Source organism: Octodon degus, unplaced genomic scaffold, assembly GCF_000260255.1.
Source record: "Octodon degus isolate 3935 unplaced genomic scaffold, OctDeg1.0 scaffold00192, whole genome shotgun sequence".
In the NCBI taxonomy this organism is placed as follows: domain Eukaryota; kingdom Metazoa; phylum Chordata; class Mammalia; order Rodentia; family Octodontidae; genus Octodon; species Octodon degus.
In genome coordinates, this window is record NW_004524768.1 from 3,593,572 (window position 1) to 3,609,176 (window position 15,605).

Genomic DNA, 15,605 nt, shown 5'->3' on the forward strand with positions numbered 1-15,605 from the left:
AATGACATCAGTGCTCAGCAGTCAGGCGTGCTGGTGTCCCTTGGCGATACCGCCACGGCCATGGCCACCCTAACTTTCTCAGCAGTGCTGCTTTGTCACCGTCACTGCCCTCTGTCCTGGGCTGCTCGCCTGCTGCCACCGGTCTCATCTCTGTCAGCCTCCTCCCCAACCTTTGGTACAAACTTTCTGAATTAGCTTTTTGTTGCTTTGACCGAATAGCTAAGAAAAACAAACAGAGGAAAGATTTATTTCAGCTCATAGTTCAGTTTCAGTGCATGGTACTGGCTCCACAGCAAAAATCCCATGGCAGAAGGGCCAGAGAAATAATGTCCCTCTCAGAGGACACCACCAGAAAGCAACCTTCCTGCCCAAGTGAGGGCTCCCGGCTTATGCCAGCTGTGAGCACGTCCATGGTGCCTCTAGGACGAGATGCACCCTCATAGTGTCATCATGCATCTAGACGTGTATTAGTTCACTCAAGTGACTGTCACAGATCAACCATCATAATGCACATGGAAACATTAGCCAGTAGTGACTAATGTACCTTATACATAGTACCCTTCTGCACTCCTTTTGCTTCTTTATTCCCCTTTTGTATTTGTGATACATCAGATTTACATTTGTTTAAAGGAATGAATAAACACAGTATATATATGATAGCTTGATAATTTTTTCCAAGAGTTCTTGAATTAATTCCTTGTGTTCACTAGAATCAGGATAAACTCCCTCTGTAGAAAATATCGCTAGTTTTTAAACACGTTGTATTTTTTAAATGACCTTTGCATAGACATTCTAGTTCACATTTTTCCAGGACTACACAGCTCATAATTCTGAATTTTCTCATTTCTCTAGTACTTTGAGTATCCTAACAATTCCGCATCTGTGGCAGGTTGTCTCTCGTTCACACTTCTCTGGGGTGAGTGGCTGGCAGGGCAAGGCCCGCTCACTGCAGTGGTCATGTGACTTCGTAAACATCTTCATTGAAAGCAAGAATAAAAGCCAGCAGATGCTGCCAATCATTGTTGAGGGATAATTTCTAGTTTTCAAAAATGACCTTAATAGTTATCAGCTTTTAAAAAGAAATCTAGGGGCCAGGGAGATGGCTCAGTAGAATAAGTGCTTGCCTGGCAAGTACAGGGTCTTGTAGTTCAATCCCCGGTTCTGGGAAAAATAAATAAATATATAAAAATAAAGAAATCTAACACATTTTCTTTTTTAAAAAAACAATGGTGGTGTGCCAAAAGATGTCCATTGATGGACAGAGAGCCACGAGAACTGGAAGACCTGTACAGATGTGAGCACTTCCGGTTGGAAGAGTGAAGGCTGCAATCTGCAACAGCCCTGCAGGTGAAGCCCAGGGCGGCCCCTGGAGCTAGTACTGTGCTGCAGCTCTCCCGCTGGTGGCCTCTCCTGCTGCTGGATGCTGGGCAGATCCTCTGGGAGCAGCTTTTCACTGTTCTTCTCTGCAGCATCCATTCCCCTACCTGGGCCAACCCAAAAGCAGACTTTTTCAAATTTCACCTTTCTGGAAATTCGTAAGACCTCTGAAGCTCTGGGGTTAGTGTCTTAATTTTGAGAATGCTCTTAGATTTGGATTTAAACATGCTCTCTATGATCTGGGGATACTCTGGTGGGAAGGAGAGGGGCAGGAATTGCTGAGCTGACATCCTGAGACAGCACTGTCACCTTGTAGCTCTATTTCTTTGGTTCATAGCTGGTTTGTGATGCTTTTACTTTATGTAGTATTTAAAACCCACTCCCTTGAAATAAAGCAAAATGACACTAAGGAAGACAGTTTAAACTGTGACACACAGGTTGACATTTAGTGTCAGCTGGTAACTTGGCAACTAACATGGGACCTAGAAGTTGGACATGTGCTAGGCCCAGCACTGGGAGGTTGAGACAGGGGGATCATTTGAGCACAATAGTTGGAGACCAGCCTGGGAAACAGTTCAAGACCCTTAAAAATAAAAATATAGGGCAAGTGCTTAAGTTGAGGCAAGCACCTTCTTCTGCTTTGTTCTGACAGCCACAAGTATTTCCTTAAAAATACTTTTTTTTTTTTTGCAGTACCAGGGATTGAACTCAGGACACCGTGCTTGCCAGGCATGCGCTTATTCTACTGAGCTATCTCCCCGGCCCCTTCTTAAAATAACTCAAGGTCTTTCCGTTCTTGCTCTTTGTTTTCCTTTCAGTATCGAGGATGTAAGGTTCATTCCTTTCATGGAAAATGTAAACAGTCTTCTTAATATTTTCTATTTTATGGCTGCGAAGTGTCTCTTCTCCTGTGGGATGTTTCCTATTGAAGCTATGCATCAAGTGTGTCCCCAGGGACAGAGGAGAGTTAGAATCCCACATGACTTGACAAGGAGACCTCGCACAGGGCAGTCACTGACCTACAGCAAGGCAGGAAACTACAGCTGTTCTCCCTCTACAGGCCTGCAAAGTCCTGACTTACTAGGAGTGAGTTTCAATCTGGGAAAACATTCCCGAGCTGGATTTCTTTCATTGTTAAGTCCAACCAAGTGATTCTTATGTATCTTTGATAAAAATGTACAATGTAAAGCATAAAAAAGCCAAACACACAACACACAGCCACTGACTGTACTGTACTACCACACTGTGCAGTAAGCACGCAACTGCACTACTGTGACAATGCCCAGCAAACACGGGAGCTGCTTCTAGGATTTGTTCCCATTCAGGAATGTTTGTAATTCGAGGCCAGTTTGTATCTGTGAAAGTATACAACTTGAGTGTTTATTAGTCAGGAACCTAATGTACTTACCTTATTAACAGTTCTCCCTAATTTAGTGCCCTTTTTTCTAAGTGTTGATCAGTGAACCCAGGCCCTTGTGCACCCTAGACAAACAGATTCCCTTGAGTTACATGCCTGGTGCCTGGATTTTTAAATGCAGCAGCCTGACTTTATTGGAATGTCTATTACAGTTCATGTCTGTCAGAGTCTCCGGGGTCCTGGGTCCTACTCAGTGTTTTATTCCACCTTTGCTTTACATTTCTAGGTAAATCTGCTTTAGGCTTCCCAACAAAGACCGAAGAGAGGCCAAAGACCAAGCTCAGCCACGTACTGTATAGGATTTGGAATTCGGCCAAGAAAAGTGGTTGCTATGGTGAAAGGAAAAGAAGGGAGATGTGAGTGGCACAGGAAACCACCATACCAAGCACCGTACAGGATGGAAGCACAGGAGGGTGGGTTTGTCAGAAGGGCTACAGCCCTCTGATGGGACACTACTGCAGGGTGCAGCCCACCTCTTCTGCAAGGGCCACCACGCAGGGCATGTGACGGCTGGAGCATCAGCATCTGCTCTCTGCTTTGCAGGTCCTTGACTCACTTGGAGCAAAAAGAAAAGGTCACTGTGGCAACAAGGCTTGGGGAGAAGCCTCTATTCTCAAGGGACGTGCGGATGCCAGAGGCACACCTGACCTGTGTGTGGTGACACTGCCTTCTCCGTACAATGAATGGAGCAGCCTAGACATATTATCGGGAGCATTCACATTCCCAGTTCATTGGGATGATGCTTTTTCCTGGACTCCTAGTTTAAACTAATGCTCCATGATAAAGAGCTACTATTTATATTAATAATTTTTTATTGTGTTATTTTGTGGGGTTGAGAATTGAATCCAGGGCCTCATGTATGCTAGGCCAATGCTTTACTACTGTACTATATCCCCTGCCTGTGTACAAATCCTTAAAAAAAGCTTCTCATCTGTACTCATTCATTTCCTCTCTCTCCCTTTCCCTCTATATATGATGTATATGACAATTGCTATATTCTCTGAAAATAGCATTTAGCTTAATTTCCTAGACTGTGACATTCTAGAACTGTTAAGATTTATAATAATACAAAATGTCTCCAGCCCCAGTTTTGTCCGTTCTTTCAAAACAGTCTTTCATCTAAGTGGGTCAGTGACTCAACTATCCACATCGATGTGTCACACTGAAGAGGGATGACTAAGGACAGGCTGGTTCCAAACAACTTGGACTTTTCTACTTAAAAATAAATATATACAGAGAAAACAATTTTATAGAAATATACAACAGAGAGTAATTTAGTACATTGCTCTCAAATACAATAAAATACTATTTAGAGCTAGGAAAAAGAAATTATTTGAACTTACACTTCAGTTTTTTGGTTTTTTTTTATTCAGGGAATGAAACCACCCCACATAAATAAAATGTAGCTACCTCAGTATCTACTTTTGCAACAAAATTGCCTGTTCTTTTTCCATCAAATCAAGTGCAAAGGAACAGAAGTTCTGTGTCTGTCACCAATCCTTTATTGAAACTGGTAACTTATACACTTTATAACAGGACAACAAAAATAATGTTCAGTATGTACAGCCTCTGTACGGACTATCTGACTATACACAAGGCAAAGTGAGGACATAACTACCGCATCATCTGTGCACACAGATACAGAACAGACGACACGTGCACATTACAGTGAAATGACATCACAGTCCAGTGGAGACTCAGCGGAATACAAAAGGTACTCATCTATTGCAAATGGCAGCCTGCTCAGTGCTCTGACTCAGTAGTCATCTACCCAGAGTCGGACGCAGAGATCGGTTGTGTGGCTATAAGTCTCTTAAATGAGACAACCTCTGTGGATAAGTTTGCTAACCCTTGCTTCAAGTACAAGTTCTCTGAGTTGGAAACTTTATGCCCACTGTCTTTCATCTCCACCACTCCAGTTTTGAAACCATTCTGAGTCTTGCTGCTCAGGTCTTTTGGATGCCAGTGTTCTGATTTGAGGGACCAATCTTGAATGCTTGTCACCTGCACTGAGAAAGGAGGGAGGGAAGAATGGACTACACTCGCAGTGTTATGGTTTCCAAGTTCAAAATGTCTTTTAGACGTCATGTCAACGGGCGAGGAGAGTTTTTGTGTGGCCTCAAACTCGTGGTCAAAGGCTTCTACTTTGATCTGCATGGCTTTGGCTTTGATCCGGAGCTTGTGTGGCAATGCAGAGGAGTTCACCTCAGGGACTTTCACGACCGTGGCATGCATGCGCTGAAGCTCCACAGGAGAGTGGATAGGACCCTTAGGAACCTGCTGCTCATCCTCCCCGTCAGAGGACTTTCCCACAACCCCGTCGTCAGTCTCAGAGGTTCGTGGAGAGTTGCTGGAGGATCTGTTGACTTGCAGGAGAGGGGGAGAGTGCGAGTAGCCCGCAAAAGAGCTCCCCAGGTAGCTCTGGTAGATAGCGGCTGTATAGGAGCCACGGTCATCTCTTGGCTCCCTCGGGAAGCTCTCCAGCTCCACCGGCTCCTGCTTGATGATCTGGAACTTGCTCTCAGGACTTCTGCAGCTGCCCTGCACAGGGCTCTCCCGGGCATGTTCCCCGGAGGACACCTCGGACACATCAGACACAGAGCTCTGTGGGGAGTGCTTGATGACAGAGATGCAGCTGCCGGCCACCAGCCCTGGCTCATGCTCATCCCCGAACGTACTCACAGACGTGGACTTGGACTGCTGGTAGTCCTGAAAGTACACAGTTGTGGAATTATTGAGTTTCTGAATCTCCTGAGCATATGCTGTGGAGCTAATTAAACCAAACTTTAATTTCAGGGAAAGCAATTCAGCTTTTAAAGTGGCATTTTCTTCTCCCAGTGCAATTAGTTTGTTCTCCAAAACCAGGTCATTCAGTCTGCGCTTCTCACGAGATCGTTTGGCAGCTTCGTTGTTTTTCCGCCGCTTTTCCCAATACATAGCATCCTTCTTTTCATCGGGAATGAATTCCCGTTTCCTCCGGCAGGCGGAAGATTTGTTTTTGCCCATGTTTCCTTCACCCAGAAGCAGCTCTTCGGCTGTGGACAGGTCCTCAGACACCTCGGGCAAGGCTGCAGCCAGCACCATCATCTTGTCCGCGCTGCCAGGAGCGTCGAGAGACGCCTGCTCCTTCTTGATGGCCTGCATCTTTCTCAGCTGCATCAGAAGCAGCCTTATCCTATGGATATGCACAGCAGAGAATAAGCTATTTTCTCGGTATCCTCAAATGCTTTTAAAATCCATCAACAGTCTTCCCTGGTTCCACTTTCTGCAATAAATCTGACAAATTGAAGAGAGCAGGGTCATCTGGTTACCTGCAACATACAAAGAGAAATAGTGACTCACTGGGATAGACATCAGGTGCCAGTTACACACAGGGAACTGCGCGAAGCACCTGGAGAATGTATGTGTGAGCAGGACAGGGTTCCTTTCTCTAAGAGTCTGCAGTCTTGGGAAGAACCGAAATACTCAGACATCTCATGGACAGCTTAAAGTTCCCATCTGCAGAGGGTTTTGAGGTCTAAGGCAGTAAGAAAAAAACTTTTGAGCTGGAGTAGAGGACAGGGGTGTTTAACGGGAGCTGGCCAGTGCAGCCTGCACAGGTGGGACAGTACTGGAAGGAAATGACAGGTCACCTCTGGTGGGTAAGTGACATTCGCACACTGTGGCACTTCTGAATAATTTCAGATAATGTTTACATGACTGCTGAGCAAACATGGCTTCCTCTTCAAAGAAACTGCACTAAGTCCTCTAATATTTGTACACAAGTTCTGCAATCACAGAATAAAATACAAATGGAGCTGAAACTTTGTGTTCAGAAAACTAAAAGTCACCAGGACAGCTGAGCTGTTGGTCTGTGTCGCGCCTCCATGTAGATGTGTATTTTGGGGCTGGGGACTCCGCAACCACCCTGGGAGTGCACGCAGTCTCGGATAAAAAGGCCCTGTCCACAGGCAGCACCCCAGAAGAGCCTGTGCTTGCAGATTAGCAGTAGCCTTTCTTCTGATTCCTTTGCACTGCTTTATCAGAAGGAAATACTGAAGACTCTTCTGGGTCCTGAAAATTCTGTCTTAATAGGACTCATTATATAGTAGCTTTGGACTAAAAGTTATCAAAGTTTTTTTTTTTTTTAAGTAGAGTCAGCTCTTGAAACTTAAAATTGCTTTAAACCAAGACAGTGCAATCATGGAAAAATACTTCTTTCAGTTTTACTAATTAGTTTCAAATAAAATACAAGAACTCAAAAGCAGAATTATTAACTAGTTTCTTCTCCCACGAGTGAAATATTTATAATGTGCATTTGGCCTGACATTTACCTTTTTCCTTTTTTTCAGTCATGGTGCTGGGGACCAAACCCAGGGCCTCCCACATGCTCCACCTCTCAGCTGCATTTGCAGGCCCCTGACATTGCTCTGACATGTGATAATAAATCCACATTATGGGTCACCAACACTCCTTCTGCAGTGGTTTTGGGTCTGTCTCTATCTAGATTCTATCTAATTCTCTGCCCAATTTTCCAGTTGGTAATACTGGAAAATAAAGTAGACATGAACAGCAACTCTTCGCTAGGACAGACTGTACGCACTGGTACTCTATCCTGCCATATTAAAAAGATTTAATGTTTTTATTTGACGTCACTACTTCTGTCTTACACATAGTTTCATAATGACTAATGAAGTTTAATTTTATCAATTGAAAAAGCCTGCCAGTCTTCTTCTACCTTGTCTAGTACATTAGAAGACACAGTACAATAATTTCTAATTTCAACATCAGAAAGAAGGGGCTTCTTGTCTGGTCTTGTCTATTACACTGAGCCAACCTACTCTAGGCCATTGTTGGGCACAGCTCAGGGAAATGTGTGGCTACTAATTTCAAGTTTCTGTTTGTTTTCTGATAATGACACTTTAACGGGGCAGCAAGGGCAAGGCGTGCGTCACAGTGCCAGTGGTGCCACAAAAATGGAAACTCTTTATCGATCACTGAGGACACCACCTGGCTCCTATCGCTTCCTCTTACTCTCTGTCTTTACATATGAACTCCATTTTCCTCTCTACATTCAACAGTCATTCCTCCTATGGAAGTCTGTAATACTATGATGCAAAATTAGGTCCTTCTCCCTCAGATGAAATCAACCCAAAGCAAAGAGTAAGGAATGCCAGCTCAGGAGGGACACAGACCTTGACCTTTCACAAGTTGCTTCTCTTTCCAGACCTGGGAAACAAACTCAGGACCTCTGCTCTGAAATACAGCTCTGCTATTTTTTAATTTTGAAAGGGGGTCTTGCTAAGTCTTTAAATTGACCAAGTTGGAATCAAACTTTGGATCCTCCTGCCTCAGTCTCCCAGTGTGCTGGGATTACAGCACATATGCCACCCTGTCTGGCTGGTAATCCTTTCTAAAACTCCTACTGCAAAACACCAACTCCAAAAGAAGACAAAACAAAACGAAGCCTTACCAAAACACTCACTCCTTTTCATCTTCTCCCTACATGCAGCTTACTGCTCATCTCTATGAAGTTGTACATCTCACTGTCTCTGCAGCCCCACTGGCAAATCACCACAACCCTCTTAGGGTATTTTCTGCAGCACTGTTTATCACATAAGCTTGCAGGAGTGGAGTTTATCAGCACTTTGAGTAATGGGGAGGCCCTGATTTCAGATGCTGTGCACCTTTCTGAGCATCACAAGGGCATGTCAGATCCCATCCTAACTGCACATGCTGTCCTAAGCCAACAGAGGTAGCACCTAGATGTGCTTTCATTTTCCTCAGATGAGACTGGAACTTAATGAACCAAGTCTTTACTTTTGTATCTTTGCAGAATCTCTTAAATCCTACCCGTGTCAAAAGAGCAAAAAAAGAAATACAATAGTGGACACGGTCACCCATGACTTCTACACAAAATCAAACATGCATTCATTTTCAACAAGGGTAGTGGTAGAGGAGAGACCCAAAGACTCAGCGACCAGCATGTGGTCACACAGCAGTCCAAAGAAGAACCGGCTCTGGACTGTATTTTTATTCCTTAACAATAAACCTGCATGAGAGCTGATAAAAAGGCCCTTTGCAACACCTTCTAAAAACACCAGCATTTATGCTAACCTAATGACTTTCTTTCAAACCCCAGCGTTTTCCTTTACGATTAATTTAACAATTACTTCATCTGTGCGTCATCTTCTCAAATCAACATTTCATGCCGCGGTACATTAGTCACTGCTTATGTTTCTTCTTCAGTAAATAACTGATACTAAATGCCAATTCCATGATGTTTGGACATTTGGCACAATTAACTTCATTACACCTATTAGGTGATACAACCACTTCTGAAGAAGAACATGAATGAAAAGAAAGCTGCGAAAGCAGAGTCCGCACACAGCTGACAGTCTCCACACTGACACAGCGATGCCACTGCTGCCCAATGCCTTTCCTAACACATGCTGCTGCTACAGCTGCTGAGTTTAGGAAGCTGGATCCCTAAATGCTGTTTGTAATGAAGGCTTGATTTAGACATTTCTCCAAATAAATACACAATCTTATAACCTAAACTCTAAATCACATTTATCCTGGAAGAGCTACTTAGCATAAGAACCTCATCTTTTTCCTTCTGAAACTCGACGTCTCACAGCAATAACATTGGCTAGTTCACTCTTTTTTCCCCTAAAAGAAAAGAATAAATTTGTTTTCAAACATCTAAAATCTTACCCGCATCTTAGACCTTCTAATCCACCATGGAACATGTTATAATTATCTCCTAAAGGTTATACGTTGTTGCAATTGCTTCCATTATATATTTTGAGCTTAATATTCTGTCAGTATGATGAAATATGACTTGATATACTTAATGGCTTGCAAAGATTTCTATAGAAATGTCGCATTTTTCTCTCTCAGTGTACTGTTAATTCTCAGATGTTAACACAAATACCATCACAGAAAAAAAAAATTGTTCTTACAGTAAACCCAAGATATGTTAAATCTATCACCTATCTCTTCACTAAGAAGGCAGCTGCTTGTCTTGAAGGTAAGCGCCATTTTCAAGAAAAAAACTGACCTGTCGATTTCATAGCTCCCTATACTTTTAACTTAACAATATTAGCAAAATGTTAGCATATACTTTTAAAATTTCTACTGTGGGTAAAACCAGGATGTTTACATCAATGAAATTATTTATTTATTTATTTATTTATTTATTTATTTATTGGTGGAACTGGGGATTGAACTCAGGCCCTTGCGCTTGCCAGGGAAGCGCTTATTCCACTGAGCCATCTCCTCAGCCCCTGAAATGATTTATTTTTATAGATAATAACCAATCTAGTATTTAAAAGCAAAATGAAAGAACTTACATGTACAACCACGAGAAGATGTGGGATACAAAAGTTAGTCAGAAACAGTGAAGATGCAAGGGAATTTTCTACTCTCACTTCAAAGGAAAAGGCTCTTCAAACTGAGAAAACTATATTAAACTTCTCTACGTGCCCAGGCCACACACTGATAATACCATTTTGTCTCAAGCAAGATTCTAAATCTCAAGTTAGAAAGATGCACTGCCCCAGGACAGGGAGCACATGTGTGCGCGTGCACAGGCACGCATGTGCGTGAGCACACACACACTTTCCCAGCATGTCTTCCACCACAGCAAAACTCTGACCTTTTTTTTTTTTTCTTCCTTTTCCTATTTGGTAACATTTGTAAATAAATGTTTCAGCATCTGACTGAATTTACCATAAATAAATAGTTCAAATTCAACAAATGCCTACTTAGACTTTATATTTAAAGTTCATAAAAATAACATTACATTGTATCATAGCACCAAAGCAATTCAGTAAACCCAATATGAAAGCGTGCAATTTGACAGTCGTTATAGGAGGCTGGTGTTTGTAACCTAATGCAGTATAAAGTTATGCACACTAGCACATAGAGAGAGTCAGTTGGGTGTGGTGGCACACGCCTCTAATGCCAGCACTCCTCAAGGCTGAGGCACAGAGTACTGCCTAGGCAATTTACCAAGACTGTCTCAAAGTAAAAATAAAAGTGCTGGGTTGTGTAGTTTGGTGTGAAGGTCTCAGGTTCAATTTCCAGTACCACAAAACAAAAATAATTAACTTCATGTCTTGAAACAGAGAAAGCGTGCACGACAGAGGAGAGTAATGGGCAGTGAGGGGGTGGAATGGTAACATACTTTTTAAAATCTATAAAAACTTCAAAATCAGGATCATTACTATGCTTAAAACATCTGAAGAGATAATTAACCAGCCTTAGCAACTAATCAGAAATCTCAACAGACACCAACAATCCCTCAGTCACCTCCTTAAGGGAAGGGCTATAAGGAACAAGTGCTTGCTAAAGGAGTGGTACAATGCTGGGGGAACAGTGTGGGCTGGGGCAGGGACAGAGCAGAGAAAGTTTTGAAGAATTATACCAATTCTCCCTATTGTGCCTTTTTAATTTCTCGTTTGTCTTCCCCAACAGCAGACGACAGCAAATGTTATTGATTTTACTGAGTGCCTTATGGATACAGTGGATTAAACACTATTTTTAGGGTTAATTTGAAGGGCACTTAATTACAGCATACGAGCCCCAGAAAGTTAATAAAAGACACCATATTCTGATAACTAAAAGGCTTATAAATATCTCTGTATTCCAATGAAACTTGGGCCTCAAAGCACAGATTATTAATAATAGCATCTAGTAAATCCCTACTAAACTTAAAAACAAAATACGCTCTCTAATTAAAACCATATGAAAAAATTTTAACTACAGGAAAGTTATTTGCAAAGAAGGAAGAGATAATTGGGGGTGGTGGTTAATAAAAATTCATTTTGAAACTGGGAAAGTCTTATGTAATGTCTGTGATCAAAGGTCAGTGTCTTGCGACATTCTCATACAAGTCCGATCTGGATAAAAATCAACTCAAATATAATTTAGAAACATAACAGGATACCAAACAATGTGTTAACTCTGTGAAATACAGGCATACCTTACAAAAACAACAAAGTGAGTGTTATAGGAAATTTCGACAACATTGTTTCAGTTATATTTGAATTGAATCCCAAGTGTGCACTCATTCCTCAATAGAAATTAAAAACACTCAACTTTTAACAGTATCAATGTCATCTGAGGTACAATGGAAATAATGAAGTATGTGTGATCTTTAACTTGGGTAAAAATAAAGCTGAGACATCATGACTGCACCTTTCCACCTCAAGCCTCGGCCACATCTGCATTTCAGAATCGCCTCTGCTGACCAGGGCAAGGTCAACTGGAATGGCCCGTGCAGGGTGACTCAGGAGTTGCTCAACGTGTGAAAGGGCTCTGGCAAAGCGTGTTAATTTCCAGAGTATTGCATCACAGTGATGTTATAATTGCACTTCACCAAGATAAGCTCTAACACAAAAAGGAAATTATTTCAAAAACTACAGTGAGCTTGCATTCATACTCACTGAAGGGAGGAATAGAAGGGAGGGGGTGAAAGCACAGCTCCCCATCTTTTATGCTCTGGGCTTGGGTTGCCAGTAAATTCCCCCATTTTCTCGTGGACAGGGCCAGCCCTCAACTGTGCTTAGCACCTACAGTGTTTAGTAGACCTCAATTCTGAAATGTCAATATGAAGGTAATGATGACTATTATAATGTTCTAGCCTTTCACTACTCTTTCTGAAGCTGTGCCCTGGTGAAATTTAATCTTGGGTGAGTAAAAATCTCTGTCTGGGAGGGCTTGGCCTTAGTTTTCAACCACATAAAGCAGAGCACCCCCTAACCAGACCCTGCTGATGTCAGGCCTTGTTTTAGAAGCAGAGACCACTCAGGGCCCAGGACACGGGTCATAGAGAGTTTCTTAGAACTAAATGGACAGGGCCTGGCTGTTCTGCCGTCAGCAACTCATCCTCCTGGTCCTCCAAACTTCCCCAAAACATCAACACAGGTCTGGGACATTTGAGGGCCACTGACTCTATTGGGAATTCCCTTTTACCTGAAATTAACACTGGTTTTCAGAAGAGAGGCATACTCCCCTCCCCCAAACACACACACACGAAATCATCTGCAAACATATCTTCATAGGCATAACAGCAGCCACCAGCATCAAGGTCCAGGATCGCGTTAGCATTCACTCATTAGGGGCCAGGGAGATGGCTCAGTAGAATAAGCGCTTGCCTGGCAAGCACAAGAGCCTGAGTTCAATCCCCAGTTCCCCCCCCACCAAAAAAAAAAAAAAAAAAAAAAAGTCAAAGTCCTGCTCCTGGCCAGCGCTAAGGCGCGAAAACAGCAGCAGCAAGGACACACTGACTGGGGAAGGGACATCCAAAGGATCCAGGGAAGCCAGGCCTTGGGTCTGTTTTCGATAAAGGGCATATCTCTCAGAACCCACTGTAAATCCTCTGTGCTAGGGGGTCTGGAAGTCTTCAAGCCCGGAGGAGAACCCGGAGCTGCACTTCTAGGGTGGGTCGGCAATGTCTGGTGGGCTTGTGATTTTATGTTGTTCTGAACTTGGCGAACCCAAGTTCCCTTAGACCACATAAAGATTTTAAAAATTAAGCTAGCAACAAGAGCTCAGCCAACCCGTTGGAGCCCGGCGGGCGGTCCTCTCCATCCCTCCGGGAGCAGCCGGCCTATCGCAGCGACACTGGGGGGTGGGTGGGCGGTACAGCCCTCCTCTCTGCGTGAAGAAACAGCCTCCTGAACAAAGGTGTCGGTGGTCTCGAACATACGGCCTACTGGGAGCGTGGGCCCACCCTGGGGTCCCCTTCCGCCAGGCGCACTCGCGCATTCCCTTGGGCAACCAGGCTCTGCTCCCCAAGACGCGCCTCCGCGGGGTGGGCGGCACAGCGGGGCCTCAGAGGCGCCAGGACCCCCGCGCCAGAACAAAGGAATGCGGGAGGGGCGGCGGCGGCCGAGCCCAGTGCAGCGGTCGGCGGGCGCGTCCCCTCGAGCCGTCGTCACCTTCCCCGTGCCGGGGCCCCAAACCCAGGCGGGAGGGGCGCACACCGGGCGGGGCACGCGCCCCTGGAGGTCGCGGTCGGAAGGTGGCGCGCGCGGCCCCCAGCAGGCCCGGGGCTCCCATCCGAGCTCGCCAAGTAGGTCCGGATCTGACGCCAGGGGCGTCCTGCAGAACGACCGCAATCATTCAGGGTAACAAAATCTTTTTGAGATGAATCTGTATGATTGGGCCCCACTCCCTCACCCGCCAAATCCTCCAATTTATTTAAATATAACGTTAAGAAAAAAAAATGCTCACAGGCAAGCTATTATATGCATATATTCTCATGTAATTACACCGCATAGGAGTCTAGGAAGAAATTGAATGTCTGGCTACTTCACATATTCATATATCCTCACACGAATAAAACTAGGTTATCCAGACCAAAATACAATCTACTAACCCATATTTGTTTCTCATAAATCATATCTGTCTGGAGAAGAAAAAAAAAAAAAAACGATGTGAAATAAATACTTCTGACCTCATTAGCTGTTGTTATTTACAAAAGCCAAGAACACAAGATGACACTTGGCCCTTCCCGCTGTTCTCAGAGAACAGCAGTTTCTAAGGCGTCCTTTAAAAAAGATAGATGGGCGTCAGCACCCAGCAAACCACCGGGCTCCGCGAAATGCCTTCCTAAAAATACAATCTTATCAAAGGTCTCCGAAGGCGTGGAGTTGAAACTACAGCAAATGGCCTTGAACTTGTATTTGCACACTACCCTGGAGAAAACACCAGAAATAGCACCGAGGCCACAATTGTTAAAATGTGACAGGGCTAAATTTAGAAGAACGCACATTTCATTTAGGGCAAAAGACCCACATTTGGCAGCATGAGCTCACGCAATGCTTTGCCGGTTGTCTACTTTGCTGTTTAAAATATCTCTTTAAAAAAACCTGTTATAGTGACATTCTTAAACGCTGAGATTGTCCTACTTTTTCTGTAGCGAGATTATAAAATCACGTAATTAGCTCCCTCTTTCTACGCTCACTGCCAGCAAATTCGGCAGTTACATAATGCAACATTTCCAGGAAACTATTATGCGATCTGTCTCGAGTCTGAAAAAGCAATAATAAGGTGTGAAAAAGAGCTGATCGAGTGGAATGCATTACAATTAGGAAGCCGGAGAGGTAAACGTCACAATGGTTCGTCCCAGATTTAAAAATAACAGCTCGGAACATTTTTAGGAGCGAACACCCCTCCCCATAGTACCCAAGATCAGTATTTGAGCCCAGAAACACTTCCTTTCATGTAGTGCAGACCGTTTTAAAACATGTTTATTTGGGATTGGATAGGGATGTAAATAACGATCAATGCCCAACGCTGCGCTAAAATTACCCGACCGTTCCACCCAGATGCGCACATTCCCACATCGGCCCATAGTCCGTGCCAACATTTCACCGTGGCAGATTATGCAATGTAAGAAAGGACAAATTCACAACCTTCCCGAGGGCTTGTAAAACACGCTGACGACAACAGGGTGGAAAGGTCCGCGTTAGCCTTAGCCGCGGCGACACGCACTGCTGCCCACCGCGCCCTACTCCCCCGGCCCGGCCACCCCGGACGCCCGGCACTCGTCTCCGCACGGCCCACCCCAGCTCAGCCCGCGGTGGGAAGGCGCGCCCGTCCCCTCCGGAGGCACAGCCCGCTCCGCCCCATCCCAGGACACCGGCGTCCCCGAAACCCGGGGACATTATGCAACAGCGGGGAGCGAGCCCGTCGCGCTACGTGAGGCGCCGCACTCGCAGCCGCCGCCTCGGGGCGGCGAGTCCCGAGCTGACAAGGCTACGAAAGTTTCCGGAACGCGCGCCCCGCGCCCCCGGCGCCGCGGCGACCCCGCGCCCCG

At 44.5% G+C, this 15,605-nt stretch overlaps 1 protein-coding gene across 1 annotated transcript in view; it reads right to left on the bottom strand.

Annotated features, from left to right (window-relative positions):
• Nucleotides 1–4,273: 4,273 nt before the first annotated feature.
• Nucleotides 4,274–15,605, bottom strand: part of Nfil3 (nuclear factor, interleukin 3 regulated) — a 12,119-nt gene continuing 787 nt past the window's right edge. The window contains exon 2 of the mRNA XM_004644098.2: nt 4,274–6,105. Within this exon, the coding sequence (XP_004644155.1) occupies nt 4,562–5,953 (1,392 nt within the window). The 5' untranslated portion in view covers nt 5,954–6,105 and the 3' untranslated portion in view covers nt 4,274–4,561. The remainder of the gene's footprint in view (nt 6,106–15,605) is intronic.